This window comes from Rana temporaria, chromosome 2, assembly GCF_905171775.1.
Source record: "Rana temporaria chromosome 2, aRanTem1.1, whole genome shotgun sequence".
In the NCBI taxonomy this organism is placed as follows: domain Eukaryota; kingdom Metazoa; phylum Chordata; class Amphibia; order Anura; family Ranidae; genus Rana; species Rana temporaria.
Genome location: NC_053490.1, coordinates 372,006,104 through 372,024,370, shown reverse-complemented (window position 1 = coordinate 372,024,370; position 18,267 = coordinate 372,006,104). Strand labels below are relative to the sequence as shown.

General features: G+C 44.0%; 1 protein-coding gene across 7 annotated transcripts in view; it reads left to right on the top strand.

The window, feature by feature from the left end:
• Positions 1-18,267, top strand: part of ANKS1A (ankyrin repeat and sterile alpha motif domain containing 1A) — a 167,590-nt gene that overhangs the window by 84,789 nt on the left and 64,534 nt on the right. For 4 of the 7 annotated variants that reach the window (XM_040337793.1, XM_040337792.1, XM_040337794.1 and 1 more), the window contains 6 exons: positions 11,057-11,100; positions 11,196-11,316; positions 11,642-12,006; positions 12,321-12,362; positions 13,445-13,511; positions 13,598-13,704. In XM_040337793.1, coding sequence (XP_040193727.1) covers positions 11,057-11,100; positions 11,196-11,316; positions 11,642-12,006; positions 12,321-12,362; positions 13,445-13,511; positions 13,598-13,704 — 746 coding nt within the window. The remainder of the gene's footprint in view (positions 1-11,056; positions 11,101-11,195; positions 11,317-11,641; positions 12,007-12,320; positions 12,363-13,444; positions 13,512-13,597; positions 13,705-18,267) is intronic. The other 3 variants (XM_040337795.1, XM_040337791.1, XM_040337790.1) reach the window with 2 other exon arrangements.

The following is an 18,267-nucleotide window of genomic DNA, read 5'->3' as shown; positions in this document are numbered from 1 at the left end:
ATAGCGCATACTTGTTTGCAAGATGCTTGTTCATAGCTCACATGCTATATGTATGCGTGTATACAGCACGCCCCCTTTTTTATGTTTCTATGCATGGGCAACCTAACCCCTATGTCTTCTAAAAAAGGATGGCTCTAGCACCCATATACCTCCCCTAGTCTGTCCTAGTCCTCTGCTGAAGGGGCTATTGGGTTTTGCCTATAATGCTTGTTGCCTGGGCAAAGAAACCACTATGTCTGTTGAGACAGGATGGCTGTAGTACCCATAGACCCCCCCTTCAGGAGGCTGGTACCCATAAGTCCTATACAAAGGATTGTCATGAGTATGTCTTGCTGTAAGGGATGATTTTTATTTTTTGGCAGGGACTGGAAAACTGGTCAGGGTTGAAGAAAGTTTGAAAGAACAACCTAATCCTGCGCTAGAGTCGGCTGACTGTGTAGTGTCACAGGTGCCTGGTTAAATTGTGGATAATCTCATAGATGCCTTGCTGCCCTCTAGGACTGGGGTCATCCCGACAGTGCTGTGAGAATAGAAAAAGAAAAGGGGGCGCACTGGCCTAGTGCATTATCCAACAGATTTATTACTTTTTTTTAAATAAAATAATCATAAAGATGTCTACTCACAAACATAAGTTAACCACTTCACGCAAAATTACGTACTCGTAAGTCGGTAGTTTGACACTAAATAACGGGGTTATAACCCCTCTCTCTGCATCTCGCAGATCAGTTTTTATCTCTGCCTAGCAAAGGAGAAGACATGGCTCCCTCTGGGCCCATAAACCTGGAGATTTATTCCAAATTGAATTTTTTTTTTGTTCCTGTGATCTACGATCAACTGCCTACTGGGTAACATCGAGCGTGTGCCGACCGTAGCTACGCGCTGGGTCGTCCACGACATGCCCGTCACTCTACGGGTGAGACCGGTGAGCTACATGCTCCAGGGCACGCATATGACCGGTTTATAGGGCCGAGTCGCAGCGGCTGGGCCGACAGTCACCTCCGTAACCATGTGGAAGATGGTCTGTTTGGGATGCTTTCAGCATAATCCACACAGGAAGGGCAAGTAGTAATCCCCTGCTTTGGCAGGAGGACATAGCTGGACATTCCTGGGGAGGTCGAGTAGGGGGTTCCATCCTTCCTTTCCTCCCTCCTCCCTGGTCTCTGAGCTAGGCTGGCTGCTGGGGCCGGGGGTTCACCTGGGGGGGCTCCACCTGACAGGGAACTGTGCTTACAATGCTAGTGAGCTGCCATGAAAAGTTTTGCTTACCTATGTGTTCTCCCTCCATGCTGTCGGTGGCAATTTTGGCGGCGCCCAGCACCTGTTTGCCCTCTATCTACTGCTCGGCGGCCATTTTCTTGTGGTCCGCGCTGTGTTTCGGCCTATATATGCCGCTCGGTGGCCATTTTCTTGTGGCCCGCTGCGGTTTTTGGCCTCTATCTGCCGCTCGCGGCCATTTTCTCATGGTCCACGCCGAATTACAGCATTTAAATGGCACAAGCTTGCAGACGCATGCTGCGGGAGTGGTCAGGCTGACAAGGAGAAGCGGCTCAAGTAGGAAGCAGGCGGCAGCCGTACGGTGCTGTTCTAGGGTTTTGAGTCCTCTGGGGGGGGGGGAACTCCTCATCTCTGTCGCAGCTAGGAGGGTGGGTTGTTGTACCTTTGCCTTGGAATCCCTGTGGGTGTCAGGCGCGTGGGTCAGCATGGCGTCAGAAGCAGACACCTTTTCCCCTGAAACACCTGAGTTAGCAATTGATGCCCCTGCACCCGATGTATCGGACGCTATGTCGGCAATCCTAGATGCCTTTGTTGCCAAGGTGGAAGCGGCGTGTGGGAACACGGGGGCTAAAAAACACCTGTCCTTTGGGGACAACTCTGATGCGGAGCCGAGTCCAGCTTCGGCTCATGACCCTGGCTCTGATGTATCTGAGGATGCGGACCAAGATCGACCGGACAGTGAGGATTACTCCGGATCCAGGTCAGCATGCGAAAAGGCTCTGGTAGGTGATCTTATGCGAGATTCTCTAAAAATAGAGGAGTCTGCGGGAAAACAGAGGCGTCGGTCCCTTTCGTGTTCCGTAAGCCAACCCGCACGGCTAAGGTGATTCCTTGTGTGTCTTATGTAGACAAACTTTTATACAAGGAGTGGGACAAACCACAGAAGGTTTTTTCAGTCCCTAAAAAATTTGGCGGTGCGTTACCCTCTTGAGTTTCCTGAAAAAATGGACCTCTCCTCCGATAGTGGACCCTCCAGTGTCCAGATTAAACAATGTAACCATGATTCCGGTGGAAGGGGCTCCTGCTTTCAAGGACCCTGCAGACAAGAAAGCTGAGGTGGTCACCCGCAATCTATACACAGTGATGGGCTCGGCTGTGCGCCCAACGATGGTTGGGGCCCTGGTGTCTCAGACACTCACTGAATGGGCAAAGATGCTGCACAATGGGTTAAAGGCACGTCAGGCTCCCTCGGAGGTAGCTCTGGCCGACCAGTTGGTACAAGGTCTAAAATTCGTTTGCGAGTTGGCCCTGGACATGATCCCTCTACTGGCCAGAGCCTCAAGCTACGCGGTGGTGTTACGCCGTCTACTTTGGCTAAACTGTTGGTTGGCAGACCAATCTTCCAAGAAGGCCCTGATGGATTTGCCCTTTAAGGGCGACATACTTTTCGGAGCTTCCCTGGATAACATTATTAAAGATGCCACAGGAAGTAAGAGTACGCTGCTCCCACAATCCAAAAAGGGTAAGGAGCCACACCGTAGGCAAGGGCCTTCCTTCCTCGCGCACAATCGTTTTTTTCATCCGCCCTGTGCGGCAGGTAAAAGACCCCAGGCCGATAAAGTGCCTGCTGAGGGACAGAAGCGTCCCTGGTTTCGTAAGCCCAACAAGCCTGCGAACAAATCTACGTCCGCATGAAGGTCTGCCCCCACCCATCTCTCGGGTGGGGGACGTCTTCGCAAATTTGCGACCAGGTGGACATCTCAGATTCCCGACCGGTGGGTTTGCAAAGTAGTTTCCTCAGGGTACAAGATAGTTTCTCTCTTGCCCACCGAACAGATTTTTTTCCCTCCAGCTTCAGCCGACTCGTCGGGAAGCCCTTTATGGGGCAGTTCAAGACCTGCTTATATGCAGGGAAATAATGCCTGTCCCAGTACAGGAACGGTTTCAAGGGTTTTACTCAAATCTGTTCGTAGTACCAAAGAAAAGGAGGAAGTTCGTCCAATCCTGGACCTCAGGGCCCTCAATTGCTTTGTGAATGTATAAGGATTCCGGATGGAATCGGTTCGCTCTGTTGTGTCGCTGCCCTCCATCCGGGGGATTTTCTGGGACACATACTTGCATATCCCCATATGCATCGGAGGTGTCTGTGCTTTGCGGTCAGGGAAGACCACTATCAATTTGTGGCTCTCCCCTTTGTACATTATATATTTTTGTAGTATGTCATTGTTGCCCTACACTATTTTTGTGGTCATATAATAGAATCTGGAACCAAAAAAAAAAAAAGATTTTAGAAACTTCTGGAATAACAATGAGGGACACGCATCGGGAAAAAATGCGCATTAGGTTTGCGGTGTCATTATTTCTTAATGGCACCTCAAGCATGGCTAGCAGACACACGACAAAATGCACAAGACTAAAGCCCTAGGTTGTTTTTTTTACGTTAAAAAAAAAAAAACTGACCGCTCAGGTTGGAGCCGCTGTACTACAATCCGATGTTCGTACAAAAATCTCCCCTTCTGTGCAATTGTTTTCTGACAGGGAGACAGCCTCCCTGCTAGAACACTTCGGTCAGCGCTCTCAGACATTGGCTGAGTGTGCTGATTGGGAGCAGGTCAGCAGACCTTTTATTTGGTCATGAGCATTCGACAGAAGCTGGCAGAACGCCTCACTGCCATACACATGGGCCAAATGTATACGGGGCTTAACTGGCAAAAAAGATGCAGGAGCTACTTTGTTGCACATAGGACAGCTCATTCAAGTGAATGGGCTGCCCTATGCTGTCTAGTGACAAACTAACATGGAAAAACGTTGCATTGTGAAAATGTGAATGAAGCCTTAAATTATTTTAAATTATTTTTATTTGTATTTTTTTAACACTTTTATTTATTTTAATTTAGCTTTATTGCCATCACAAGGGGCTAAAAAGAACCCTATGTGATTACATGGGCAGGTGACCGGTCCTCTTTATGGAGACATTAGGGGTCTGTTAGTGGAGGTTATAACTAAAGAATCAACTGTTGCACCAACAAGCGAGTAAATTGTTGCCAACATCCCGTATGTGAATGATTAAATGAAGGGGCTTAGGCAACTAATTGAAATACAATGAAGTATAGAAAAAATGTATTTATTGATAAATATTTTAAGAAGTCAATCATGATACATGATTGACTTCTTAAAATATTTATCAATAAATTAATTATTTCTATACTTCATTGTATTTCAATTAGTTGCCTTTAAAGTTCCAACCCCCACAGGGGGACCCCCCTTCGTTAGTGGAGATTGGGGGGCGAAGTAGGCTGGAAGATCAGTCCTTGAGACAACAGATCTGATCAGGTAGAGGCCAGAGTGTGTCGGCTAACGGACATAGGAGGTTGGAACTATGAGTTCAGTTTATTGTTGAACTGAGAAGCAATAAAATCTACACAGTGTCCCCCAACGCAGACATTTGTCCCAGAACACCTCCTTATTGAAACATAATTTCCCCTGGGCCAAGATGATGTAGGCTGAGAAATCTGCCTACCAGTCCTCTGCTTCAGGAATGCGCACCTTGGAGATTACTGTACCATAATACTCTGACAAGATAGAATCTGCCGCAACACTCCTGGTGTCGCCCCCAGCCCCCCCCCCCCCCCCCATTGATCCATGTAGGCCTCATTGATGGCATTGTCTGATTTAAACCTGCTCGAGATGATCGGTCAGAAGGGAGGTCCAGTGAAGTAATGACAAACAAAATGCTGATCACTCCAGGATGTTTGGAGGCTTTGATTTCCTCTAAGACCAACAATCTGAATACACAGATAGTCCAGAGCCTTGCCCTAACTCTCATCCATTGTGACAATTTTCAAGTGCACTCCACTCCTTGTGAAAGTCCCCAACACTTTTGAATGGCCTTTTTCTGACAATCCTCTTCAGGCTGCGGTCATCCCTGCTGCTTCTGCACCTTTTTCTTCTACACTTTTTCCCTTCCACATAACTTTCTATTAATATGCTTTGATACAGCACTTTGGGGACATCCAACTTCTTTTTGCAATTACCTTTTGAGGCTTTCCCACCTTATGGAGGGTGTTGATGATGGTTTTCTGCAGAACTGTCAGGTCAGCAGTCTTTCCCATGATTGTGATTCCTACTGAACCAGACTTAAAGACCATTTAAAGGCTCGGGGACCCTTTGCAGGTGTTCTAGCTTAAATGGCTGATATTCAAATTTTCTTAAATTGTGGATTTGGGGTTTTCATGAACTGTAAGCCATAATCATCACAATTAGGACAAATCACGGCTTGAACTATCTCATATTTCACCTTTTTAAGTTGCATTAGTGAAATAAATAATATTGCACAATGTTTCACATGTTAACCCAGCCCTTCGACACTGCCAGAAGCCACTATGACAAAGACATCTTGGTTGGAAGGTAACCGGATCATCTTTTCTGCAGAAAGACGGGATTTATTCCACATGAGAATTTTCTGCTGCAAAGTTCTGGATTGCAGTTGAGCAACTGGGACCTTTCTGAAGGTGGATATTATTTGTCACAACACTCACATGCAGCTTAGTAGGGAATACCAACATCGGCATTGAAGTTGCTATACCTCATTCTGCAATTTCTTCCTGGAAAGGCATCCAAGAGAAAGGCCTAGGTGAGACGTGAACAGAGATGATTTATCAAAGTTCACAATCCTTCCAAAATCCCTCAAGATCTGCATCGAGATTGGCATCTAAGGTCAGAGTGGTCTTTTCCTGCAGCAAAAGATTGTCTGTCCATCCGATGACTGGTATACCTCAAAGATCAAGACTGTCCAGAGCTGGTGCGTGACCTTTTTGAATACTCTTGGGAAGGGCAACAAACTGATGGTGGTTGTCACCCATGGCAAAGCGAAGAAATTGCTGATGGCCTGGAAGTAATAGGAGTGTTGATGGATGGCTGGCAAAATGTTTTTTCACGATGAAGGGGAGGCATTAACTGACAGAATATATATATATATATATATATATATATATATATATATATATATATATATATATATATATATTAGGAAGCATGCCACCTAATTTATGCAGGCCATACATGGATTGAAATTTGGCCGGTTCAGCAGGGACCAGCTGAGATTCGTCCATATATGGGCAGGGTCATTTTACTCAAGCTGTACTTGGCCTGTGCGTTTTTTTAATATTTATTTTATTACAGGTACTTTATATAGCGCTGTTTATTTATATATATATATAGTTACATTCACATTCGTTCCTGCCCTTAAGTGGTTGTAAATCCACTTTTCAAAAAGAAAAAATACACCACCTGCAAGACAAAGGCATAATGAGCTAGTATAGTAGCTCATTATGTAATACACACCTCAGATCGAAGCCCCCGCAGCCATCCTCGTACACCACTCCGGCAGCCGACATCTCTCCCTGGGTTACTTCCGGGTATCGATGCTACGACGCTGTGGCTGGCGCTGCAATGACGTCACTCCCATGCATGAAAACGCAGTTTCTGAAGTGCGCCTGCGCTTTTGTCTACGGCGCGATGTCTACGTAGACATCGGCGCCCGTCATTATTGTAAATATCTCCTAAACCGTGTCGGTTTAGGAGATATTTCGAGCACCTACAGGTAAGCCTTAATCTAGGCTTGCCTGTAGGTAAAAGTTTTTGTAAAGGGTTTAAAACCACTTTAAGGAGCTTACAGTCTAAGGACCCTAACTCACATTCATACATACACATACTAGGGCCAATTACCACCAGCATTTCTGTTGAGTGTTTGAGGCAACCAAAGTACCTATAGGAAACCCATGCAGGCACAAGGAGAACATGCAAACTCCAGTTAGGCAGTATCATGGTTGGGATTTTAACCGTTTTTACATACGATTCCTGCTGGCAGCTGTAGCTTCTAGCTGTAATCGTGTTCTGGTAGCTGGGAAGGCTCCCACCTCTTCGGTCAAGCTATATATAGCTGCTGCATAGCCACTTTGGCTTCCTCTTGCAGCTTTATGGATTGTTGATTCCTATGCTGATCTTTACCTGGATCCCATTGGTGAGTACCTCAGGGCTCATCCCTGTGCCCAGGAAGCTGGGCACACCCTTCTTTCTAAAATGTGCTGCTATTCTTGTACGGAACATGCATATTGTGCAGATTGTATCCGTCGCCCTGTAGGGGCTACAAAACTGTAGCTCAAATCAATGTCTGCATTTTTTCTGTTCCAAACTACAGCTTTCTCCCACAAGACCTGCCCAGTGACATTGTCACGGTCTGCTATTAGCCCCTGCAGTTACCCCTCGTTAGTAATGTCTCACTGTGTACTTTTGATAAAGCAATCCTATAGTGGCCTAGTCACGATCTGCTATTAACCATGCCTGCTATGTAGTGATCTGGGTGTAACCTTGTTGGTAATGTTATCACTTTGTACTGTGACCTAGTCACAGATAGCTAATAACCCCTCCTGTTCTGCAGTGATCCATGAGGATGTCTCAATGTATACTTTTTGTATGAAAACCTATGGTGACCTAGTGAGGAATAATACTTGTTGGTTGTTATCACAATGTAGTGATGCAGCAGCCTAGTCATGCATGGCCATTAACTTCTTTTGCTCAGCAGTGGGTAATGTCTCCCAATAAGCTTCCTGATCTTTAGAGGTTTTTGTGAGCACCTTGTATACTGTTCGTACAGTGATCTGTGATGAACTAGTCACCCACAGTCATTAACTACTTCTTCTGTTCATTAGGTCTGTGAGTACATTTTTTTGGCAATATCTCATGGTCTATTGTTCTGCAGTCCTATAGTAATCTAGTCACGCACGTCCATTAACCACTCCTACTCTGCAGGCAAACTATGAGTACTTCGGTAATGTCACAAATAAATCAACTTTTATTTGTAAGGAACAATGCAAAAAAAAATCACTGAAAAGGCTAACCCGTTTCGGTCGTTAGTCTGCAGTGAAAGATTGGGAGGAGCAGCATGCAGTAGCTGGCTCTCTGGAGAAGACACATACATACACCATACTAGACACACTTCCGCTAGATGATGAGATGTAAGTCATGGAGGAGTAGAAAGGGAGGTCGTGTTGATCAACATTGAGCCACCCCTAAATGTGACAAAATCGTCACATGGCGCCTATAGGGAGTGAATGGAGAATTGGTGGAGCACGTGCAGTAAAAGTGGTAATGCAACAGCCAGAGGATCAGCTATTGCATTGATAAAGAAAACAAGGAAGTGAAAATTAAACGGCAGGATCAACCAGGAATTTTGTGCTTTATTTTATTTAACTATTAATGCTTAACAGGTAAATTATGTAATAAAGAACAATGGACTTAATGACACTCTAAACACCCCCAGGGGGTCCTGGCACATAGACCTAGTCCCCAGTAACATCCGTGCTGTGGGTGTTAAACAAACATAAATAAATACTTTCTTTTCTGTCATTGCTGGCTGTAGATCCACCTCTCCTGAAGCCTAAAAATATGGGCATTCCCATTTGAAATGTTTTCATTAGCTTAACTAGTAGCTCTATTCCCTGGGGTGTTTTTTTTTTTGCCTTCTGTAATGGTGGGCTCACATGTTGTGGCTGCAGTTTGCAGTGTCATGACTGATCAATTCCCCAATGTCCATATATTCATTTGCCTAGCTTGTTCCTATTCGCTAAAGGGTTAGGCAGCTTCTTGTTCAGGGTCACATAGGGGTTGATTTGCTAAAACTGTAAAATGCTAAATCTTGTGCAGCTCTGCATAGAAACCAATCGGCTTCTAAGCTGTTGTTTTTTTTGTCTAAGCTTTAAAGTGCTTGTAAACCCCAGTCATGAAATCGGAACACAACACACACAAACACACTCACACACACACACACACACACACATATATATTTATATTGTGTGTGTGTGTGTATGTATGTAGGGGCAGATCCACGTACATCGGCGCATTGTTGCGGCCGGCGTAGCGTATCTCTGATACACTACGCCACCGTAACTTACAGCGTAACTTTCTTATCCTCAAAGAATTTGCGCCGTAAGTTACGGCGGCGTAGTGTAATTTTGGCGGTGTAAGGGCGCGCAATTCAAATCAATGTGATGGGGGTGTGTTTTATGTAAATACGTCGTGACCCCGACGTAAATGATGATTTTTTTAACTGCGCATGCGCCGTCCGTGGGGGTATCCCAGTGCGCATGCTCGAAATTAACCCGGAACAAGCCAATGCTTACGACGGTGACGTCATTCTACGCAATGCCGTATTCCCGAACGACTTGCGCAAACGACGTAAATTTTTTTAAATTTGACGCGGGAACGACGGCCATACTTGACATTGAGTACGCCTCATATAGCAGGGGTAACTATACGCCTGAAAAAGCCAAACGCAAACAACGTAAAAAAATGCGCCGGCCGGACGTACGTTCGTGGATCGCCGTATCTAGCTAATTTGCATACTCGATGCGGAATTCGACGGAAACGCCACCTAGTGGCCAGCGGAAAAATGCGATCCGACGGCGTACTAAGACGTACGTCAGTCGGATTGTGGATACAAAACAAAGATACGACGCGGGAACTTTGAAATTACGCGGCGTATCAATAGATACGCCGGCATTATTCGTTTGTGGATCTGGCCCACAGTGTTTACTTGTCTCTCTCTCTCCAAACCTCTAAATGTTGTTTCTCTCTGGTGCTTTGTTCCTCTGTTATCAGCATGAGTCACTTTTCAGAAATTTTCCCAACACAAGATAAAATTTGTGACGGGGAAGGCAGATGAGCACAACGTTTGTCTATTCAGACTACAGCTCTGCATGTTCCTTCGTTCCTCTGCCTATAAGGGAATGTGTGTCTATTTCCTCCAATCAGCTCTCACACTGTGTAGAAGAACTGTAACTGCAGCTCTCCACCCCCTCCTCTGTGTTACTCACAGATGCGGAAGGATTTTATCACAATTGTGCTCATTTAAAGGGTTGTAGACAAAAGATTGCAGATGAACATATAAAACATATGCAAGAAGATTGGTTTGATCTGTGTATTCTAAATGCCCCCCCCAATGCATCTTGCTGTGGCATGTGCACTGCCAGAAATGGTACATGCACCTTTTTTGGTGCTTTTAGCAGCCCCGGAACAAAGCTGAGACTGGCACAATCAGCTGGAGGTCCTTCCCCTCTCACCGCTTTTCTCTTGGTGACAGGAAAACTTGTCAGAAGTGATCCATGCTTATAGCTAAGAAATTAGGCTTGCTGTACTAGATTGAGACAAGTACACACTAGGGATGCACTGATACCAGGTTTTAAACGGCCAATACTTTCGGTCAACTACTCACCGATACCTTTTGCGGTGCGCATGCGATTTGAACAGGAATGTAGTTTCCCGCACTGCTCCTGTGTGAACTCAGGCTAAAGTCACTATGACAAGCCTGGGTTCACACCGGAGCGGCGGGGGAATCCTCATGCAATTCAGACCAGAATCTCACCGCATTCCTGTTCAAATCACAAGCAAGTCTTTGCAGTGCGATTTGAGCCCATTTAATTTGTATAGGCTCAAATCGCATGGTAAAGGTATTGGTGTCAGGTATCAGAGCATTTGTATGAGTACTCGTGCGAATGCTCAGTATCTACACTGGTACCGATACTGGTATTTATGTAACCTTATAACACACTATAGAGGGATGTGCTTTGTTCATGTTTCATGTCTGAGGTTTACAACCACTTTAAAGTACGTGCTAACATACCACCGTGGCTTGAATGGGTCCTCAAGAAACTGAAATATTGGTTATGAACCTGCATTTAACTAGAAGTTGGGTACAATTTAATTGTTAACTGAATAATTGGTTGGCAAAGGTGGGTGCAAAAAAATGCAAGTAAACATTTTAGTATCTATTCATTTTTCACAGGGCTAATGCATTTGGAAGGGGATAATGCTAACTCCCAGCCTCAGGTAAAATGTTTTGCTTTGATTTCCCTCCCTGTGCCTTTTATTGTCCTGTTGAAAACTGTTCTCAGTGCTGTAATTTGTAACACCTTGAACTCTAGGTCAGAGCGCGTCACCCTGCACACGCACATGATCCATCTTCTCCTGCAAATCGCCGTGGTTCTTCTGATTTGTCCAGTGGTCATTCTGAAGGGGAATCGCATGCATCTGAGAGGCCAAACAGTAAGAAATTGCCGTCAAACATGTCTGCAGAATGTTGTTCTGTTTAGCCTCCCCCTCTAAATGTCAGAGAGCAGATATGCACAATAGTACTTAGTGTTCAGCGGCTCACACCAGTTGTGCTGCAGTCTGTGTTACAGAATGATTGGAATGCCAGCTTTAGACACTTCGCAGTATCTTTGCTTAGTCTCAGTCACTTCTTGATTTTTTTTTTTTGTTTTGTGCTTTGGTTGTTTTGTTTTTAGGCTTTGCTCTTCGTATATTCATTTGTCACTGCCTTCATCCCTCCTACTGCAAAAGTTTTATTTTGTCTCTTCGTTTTTTCCAGGTGGGCAGCGGAGGAGTAGTTCAGGGGGTTGGAGTTTGACGTCTGCTGACAGCTCTGACTCCCATCTGCTTCAGCACTTCTCTGGGCTCCTTCATGGTTCTTCTCCAGTGTGTGAAGTCCGAGATCCGCCTGTACCCTGTGAACCCTCCAGCATGGACAGCTGTAGAAACGGTGCTGCCTCTCGCATGGAGTTGCCACTTCGTCGTAGTCTGTCCAAGTCTGATTCGGACCTGTTAACATGTTCACCCCCAGCAGTTGGTGAGGGAGAAGACTGGAACCGCAGCGAGTCTCTCACCAACTGTGCAGCTGGGGGCAGCAAGAAAAGACTAGAGAAGTCCCCTTCCTTCACTTCAGAGTGGGATGAGGTCAGTCAGAGATATGGGGAGCCACTTAAATGACATGTGAGTGGATAGTAAAGGCAAGACAGTTTTGTGAGGTCAGAGACCTACAAAGCTGTCATTTTGTAAATCTTAGTGGGTAAATAGCAGTAACGGGGGGGGGGGGGGGGGGGGGGGGGGGGGGTTGGGGATGGGGTTTTAGATTTGTGTTAGAAAAGAAAGACGAGTGAGTAAATGCAGAATGAAATTGGTAAATTAGAATGATTCCTTAAGGTCTTCAGATTTATTTGATGAGAGAAAAAAAAAAAATTGTATTAATAGTTCTATCAATGCTTTTCCAGCAGAGGCTCCAGTTGGCCCCAGAATCTTCCCCCAAGCAATACGTAAGACAGACAGCTGGGGGCAATTGTTAGAGGGGCCGGGTGCTGGTAGCAAGGTTGTCTGCTTCTGTTGAGTGTTGCTTTTTCTTGTTACTTTGTTGTATGTTGCTGCCTGCTGCAATGTAGTCTGGTGGAGGAAATCATCTACTTATGTTTGTGTCAAGATAAACTGCTTGGCTGTAAAGTTTTGGCTATAATAATTCTGCGGTATTAATGGGATATCTTCCAATGCTTAGTCATGATGTTATAAATGTCCTGTTTTAGTGTTTGCTTGAAATACCCCAAAAGGAGTAGCAGTTTTAAGATTCTTATATTTGCATTTCAGATATTTCTTGAAATGAATGTAATGCAGCGTACATACGACCGTTTTTCATGTCATGGAAAAAACAACGTTTTTCTCCTTGTGATTCCTCTTAAGCCTGCCTTGCATACACACGATTGTGATAAAAAAAAATTTGAGCAAAGCACAGTGACCTACAACGCGTACGACGGCACTATAAGGGGGAAGTTCCATTGGGCTGATTATGCTAATTTCCTGTCTTATAACTTGCTTCTGAGCATGCGTGTTTTTTCCCCGTCGTTAAAGCGTACACACGATCGTTTTTCACAACGAGAAAAACGACGACGTGAAAAACGACAAGAAAAAATAGAGCATGTTCTAAATTTTTAATGCCCATTTTTTTCGACAAGAAAAATGCTCTGGAGCTTACACGTTTTTAACGACCAATTTTTAAAAAAATTCATTTTTCTCGTCATGAAAAACAGTCGTGTGTACGCGGCATAAGTGGTGGAAATGGATCTTTCAATTGATATTTAAAAGTGCTATAATTTAGCTAATTTAATAAAATGAAAGGAGGGTGTGTAGTAACTTGTGGCTGGTCATCAAAGGTTTTACAGCAAGCATACTAATATCTGATTGACTACTATGGAGTTACTTTATACTGCTTAATCTTAATTTCCTTTTATGGGTGAATAAGCAGACATTAAAAAGCAGGATATATTTTTGCTTCTCTTTCTACACATTTTTATGAGTTTTTGTTATATTCCCTTTTCTCCTCTCTATTCTGGATTTCCCTTTTCCACAGATCGATAAGATAATGAGTTCCATTGGTCAGGGTATAGAGTTTTCCCAAGAGCAACAGGTCATAGCAGGTAACAAAGTGTAACAACATTAGTGTATGCAAAAAAATGTTTGTTGTGATTCATAAGTTAGTAATATTCATTCTTTAATGTCACAGGATCCCGTGGACCAGGTCAGAGTGTAGCTCAGTGGTTAGACGCTCTTGGTCTCCTGCAATATGAGAGCAAGTTTGTGCTAAATGGATTTGATGATGTGCGCTTCCTGGTAAGTACATAATCTAAAAAGGTAGGGTATGTCTGTAAATTTTATATTTGTTCCAAAATTACCTCCTGGAATTCACCGTCATGCTGCACAGCAGCGGCGCCTAAATTTAGGCCGTTGGTCTTGGTTAGTGTTTCACAACAAGGTTCATTGCTCATGCTTGTCTTTAAACACATTTCCCCATAAAGGGTGGTCTAGTCTAAAAGTGTATGGAATGCGCTCTACTAGCCTATAGTAGGCACAGAAATGGACAATTCATAGGGATATTAGGGCTTTTATTTAAAGACCAGCTCTAGACAAAACTCAATTTTGGATGGGATTTTTTCTGTTACATTTTAAATTCCATAGTGGATGCCATAGTAAAGTTCCCATAGTGGATATTTCTTTCTTCCTGTTCTGTTTGATACCTGTCACCTGGACAGGAAGTGGGAGGAATTGTCCTTCATAGGACACAGACGGAAGTAAAATATGGATAGATTGTAAACCCCCTGCCTGTCTCTCCATTGAAGGCATGTTCTCCACTTCATGTCTTGTCTGTCACAAATCTCCTGAACAATGAACACAGTAATAAAAAGTTGGCAAAACTTTTGAGCCCTTTTGTGTTCTTTTCAAAACTTATGAACTGCGGTGGGTCTACTTTCTTCTCCTCATCGCGCTACCTCCTGGGAAATGGAGAGCGGTGTCTTCTGGGACCGTGTGTGTGTGTCCCAGGAGGAATAGCTTCCTCTGATCCTTCCCCCATCACCTAGTTTTAAAGTTTTTCCAATTTCCTGCAATCTGCTATCTTCTTCCCCGACAGAGCGGCACCATCCCAGTTTAGGTGCAGAGCCAGTAACTGACTAAAAAATCAGAGCAGTTCACCATGACCCCAAAACCAACCTTCCTGGACCAGTTTCTCAGCCGCTTGTTAAGTTCCTGCTGCCTCTCTGGTGTGGCTTGAGGTACAGAGTATTTCTGAGAGTGCTGCTTTGGAGGACCCTTTCTTCAATATAGCTCCTAAGGCCCTATTTTTTTTTTCCAGGATACTCCATCTTTGTCATTGGTACCAATATGTACCAAGACAGCTGAGTCCTCCCCAGCCTGACCTCACAATCTGTCCATCCGATCCCGATGTGCTGTTTTCACTTAGATGACTATCCAAGAGTCTTTTAAAACTAGCCATACTTCCTGCTGACACCACCGATTGTGGAAGGCAGTTCCACATCTCTATCGCCCTGTCAGTGAAAAAACCCCTATGCAGTTTAAGGTTAAACCTCTTCTCTTCCAGTCTCATCGTGTGGACCCGTGTCTTCTTAAAGCTCCTGGGACTGAAAAGTTTTATACTTGCGCTGGAATCACAGATGAGATATTTGTATATTGCTATTGTATCTTCTCCAGGGAGAATAAATTTAGTGCTTGCAGTCAATCCTCATAATTAAGGTCTTCTATTACTTTTGTTGCCCTTTTCTGGACTCTCAAGCTCCAGAACATCCCTTTTGAGGATTTGTACCAAAACATTTGACGGAACATTCCAGATGCAGCCGAACCAAAATCGTATAAAGTGGCAGGATTATAGTTTTATACTGTTCAGTGATCATGGTCTTTAACAGATCTTCCGATCTGTTCTAGTGAATTTTCTACGACCAATATCTAATTTACTCTTACAAAAACAGTGCAGTGCTCATAAGTATAGGTAAATAATAGACAGTGCTTATGCTGTGTTTAATGCAAAAAACAAAAACATATATTTTCAATTATGTTCATATAAGTGACCCTGAGCGACTGGCAGGGCCAGCTCTTTTCTCTTCACACCTGCCATGGCAGGGCCAGCTCTTTTCTCTTCACACCTGCCATGGCAGGCTGGTCTCAGAAGGCAGCCTTAAAGCTGTACCATACCCTTCTGAGAGAGGGAGACAAACTCTAGTTTACTGGCCGTGACTACAACTCATCTTGCATACATCAAGAATTTGGAAAGAATCAGCCTCTCAAATCTGGAGAACAGATAGAAGCATTTGGCAAAATACAGTTTTTTTTTCCCTCCAGACCAAGCTAGGGGGACTAGGGTGAAAAGATGCTCATCATCCATTATCCACTGTTTTCTTTAACAAAGAGTGTGGCTTTTTTCTTTTATGGAATTTTTCATGTATGGAGTCTCATCACATTTGCTGTGGTAGAACTGCTCTGACGAGATCCCCAGTATTAGCTCAGAGGTTTTGTGGAGCATTTTTAAAATGCAGTCTGACCTTTCCAGAGTGAGAGTCATTGGAACCTAGTAAGCCCCTACTTCATGCATTGTGGTAGTTTGCATAATGTTACTAACATCTGGAAGTTTTCTTTGGGATTCAATTTTCTTTCTGTCATATATACAAAGGATCTTGACAGCTTTTGGCTCTTTTTGTGGGACTTTTATATATTTACATGTTTTGTGTATTCTGATGCTCTTATGTTTTTCAAATTTTTGTATAATGCACAATTTTTTGTTTTATTTTGACGCACTTATATGAACCTAATCTAAATTTATGTTTTTGGTTGTTGCATTATACACAGCATAAGCACTGTCCATTATTCCCCTGGAAGTCTGCTCCAGTAATGCCACACCTGAGATGATATCCCCAACATCATGCAACCTGGCATATTTGGTGGTTTTGACAAAGCACTTTTATAGTGTGAAACGCGTCAACCTACCTGCATTTCCCCTGCCTGTACCCATCCATTGCTTTTATTCTATTCATGTTTCAATAAATACTTTTCTACTTTACTTCCTGTGTGGGTGTGCTGCTGATCCGAAGTTTTCCTGTTCCATGTTTTCTGCTACAGTGGCAGGGCGTGCACCCCACCTAACAGATGCTACCTTGGAGTGTTACCGATTGTATCACCTGTGAGCAGCGATATGGGCAAGGTCCAATCTCTTTTCCAGGTTGTTGCTGCTTCACAGTTTTGCCAGTTGATTCATTAGATCCAGTATCTGGACTTTCAAACAACCAATGTGCTTGCATATGACACATCAGTATTCACCCTTGAACAGCTGTTCAAGGAACATGAAGCAGGATGTACACTGGGTCGCATCACCACATTTCACCCACTAATGTATAAGATACCCAGGTGGAAAAAATGTACTTATTTTAAATGATTTGTTGTTTATCTTCCTTCTTACTTTATCCTATTCTGAGCACTAGTTATTTCTCTGTTTGGTATCTCATGCTCACTGATAACATGGCCCCCAGTGTCCTCACAGAGTAGGGTAGAAATGCTCTAATTGACAATAATCACCTTTTTTTTTTTTTAGGATATTCCCAAACACTCTAATTCAGGAAAGAAGGTCCCATTTAGCAAAGGTCAAAAAAGAGAAGGCTCATAGCCTAAAACAATCTGTTTAGTAAAATCCATATAAAACAATCCATCCGCACTCAAAGTCAAGTGCTCAGGCCAGCACTAGGAGCCCGACATTCTAGAAATAATGTACCGTGACAACTTCCTGCTCTGCGTGCAGCTGCTTTTCTTAACGCGCTGATGTCACTTCAGCGTCCTTGATCTGGATACCACCAGGGAAGCCTAAACTTGAATATGGAAGGCGGGCTTTATTTTTGCCTGATTTTCATGGTTTCCTTTTTAGGAGTTTTAGCATGTGATGACGACTCTCCCCCTTTTTTTTTTCCCTTCTGGATCTGGACCAACGTTTAGATTTTGGTACTCTCAAGGGTTAGGTTTCAGCCCTTCTATTTTGTTTCAGAGACCGCTGGTCTCTCATTCTTTTACATTTTTGTTCGGAGAGTCTCATTTATCTCCCCCATTTTTCCCATGCGACTTTGCAGGAAGTGAATCCCACAAAGTAGTATGCCTTACCATCACTTTTGCTAGACAAGTATCTGAACCAGATGCCCTATCCTGCAAGGAACCATTTTTGGTTTTCTACATGGACAAGGTGCTATTGATATCTAGGACTTCCTTCTTACCTAAGGTAGTTTCTGCCTTTCACTTAAACCAGGACACAAAGTAATTTTTCTGTCTGACATTTCCCCCCATTAACTGGATGCAGTTTGGGCTGTGTAGGTCTTTCTCCTGGCCACTGCTTCCTTTAGGAAGTCCGATTTTATCTTTTGTTGTCTCAAATGGACCCCAGAAAGGTGCTGTGGCTTCTTCCACCATATTGAAGTGGTTCAGGCAGACCATCATTCAAGCTTATGGTCTCGGGGATTGGGTTCCACCCTTTCTTGTCAAGGTGCATTTTACTAGATCTGTGAGTGTTTCTTGGCCTGTTCAGCATCAAACAACTCTTTATCAGGTTTGCAAGGATGCCATCTGGTCTTTTGTACACAATATCTCAAAGTTCCACCAGCTGGATGTTAAGGCCTCAACTGATACCAGCTTTGGACATAAGGTCCTTCAGGAGGTCTTTGAACTACAGGTAGTCCCTAGTCCTCGTGGTGTGGTGTGTGTGTGTGTGTGTGTGTGTGTGTGTGTGTGTGTGTGTGTGTTTTTTTGTTTTATTATTTGCTGCATTTCTCACCTCTCAGGTTAACTGACTGCTTTTGGATGTCCTGGTGGGGAAAGACTCCCTGGGGGTGATTTGCTAAAATTAGTGCACAC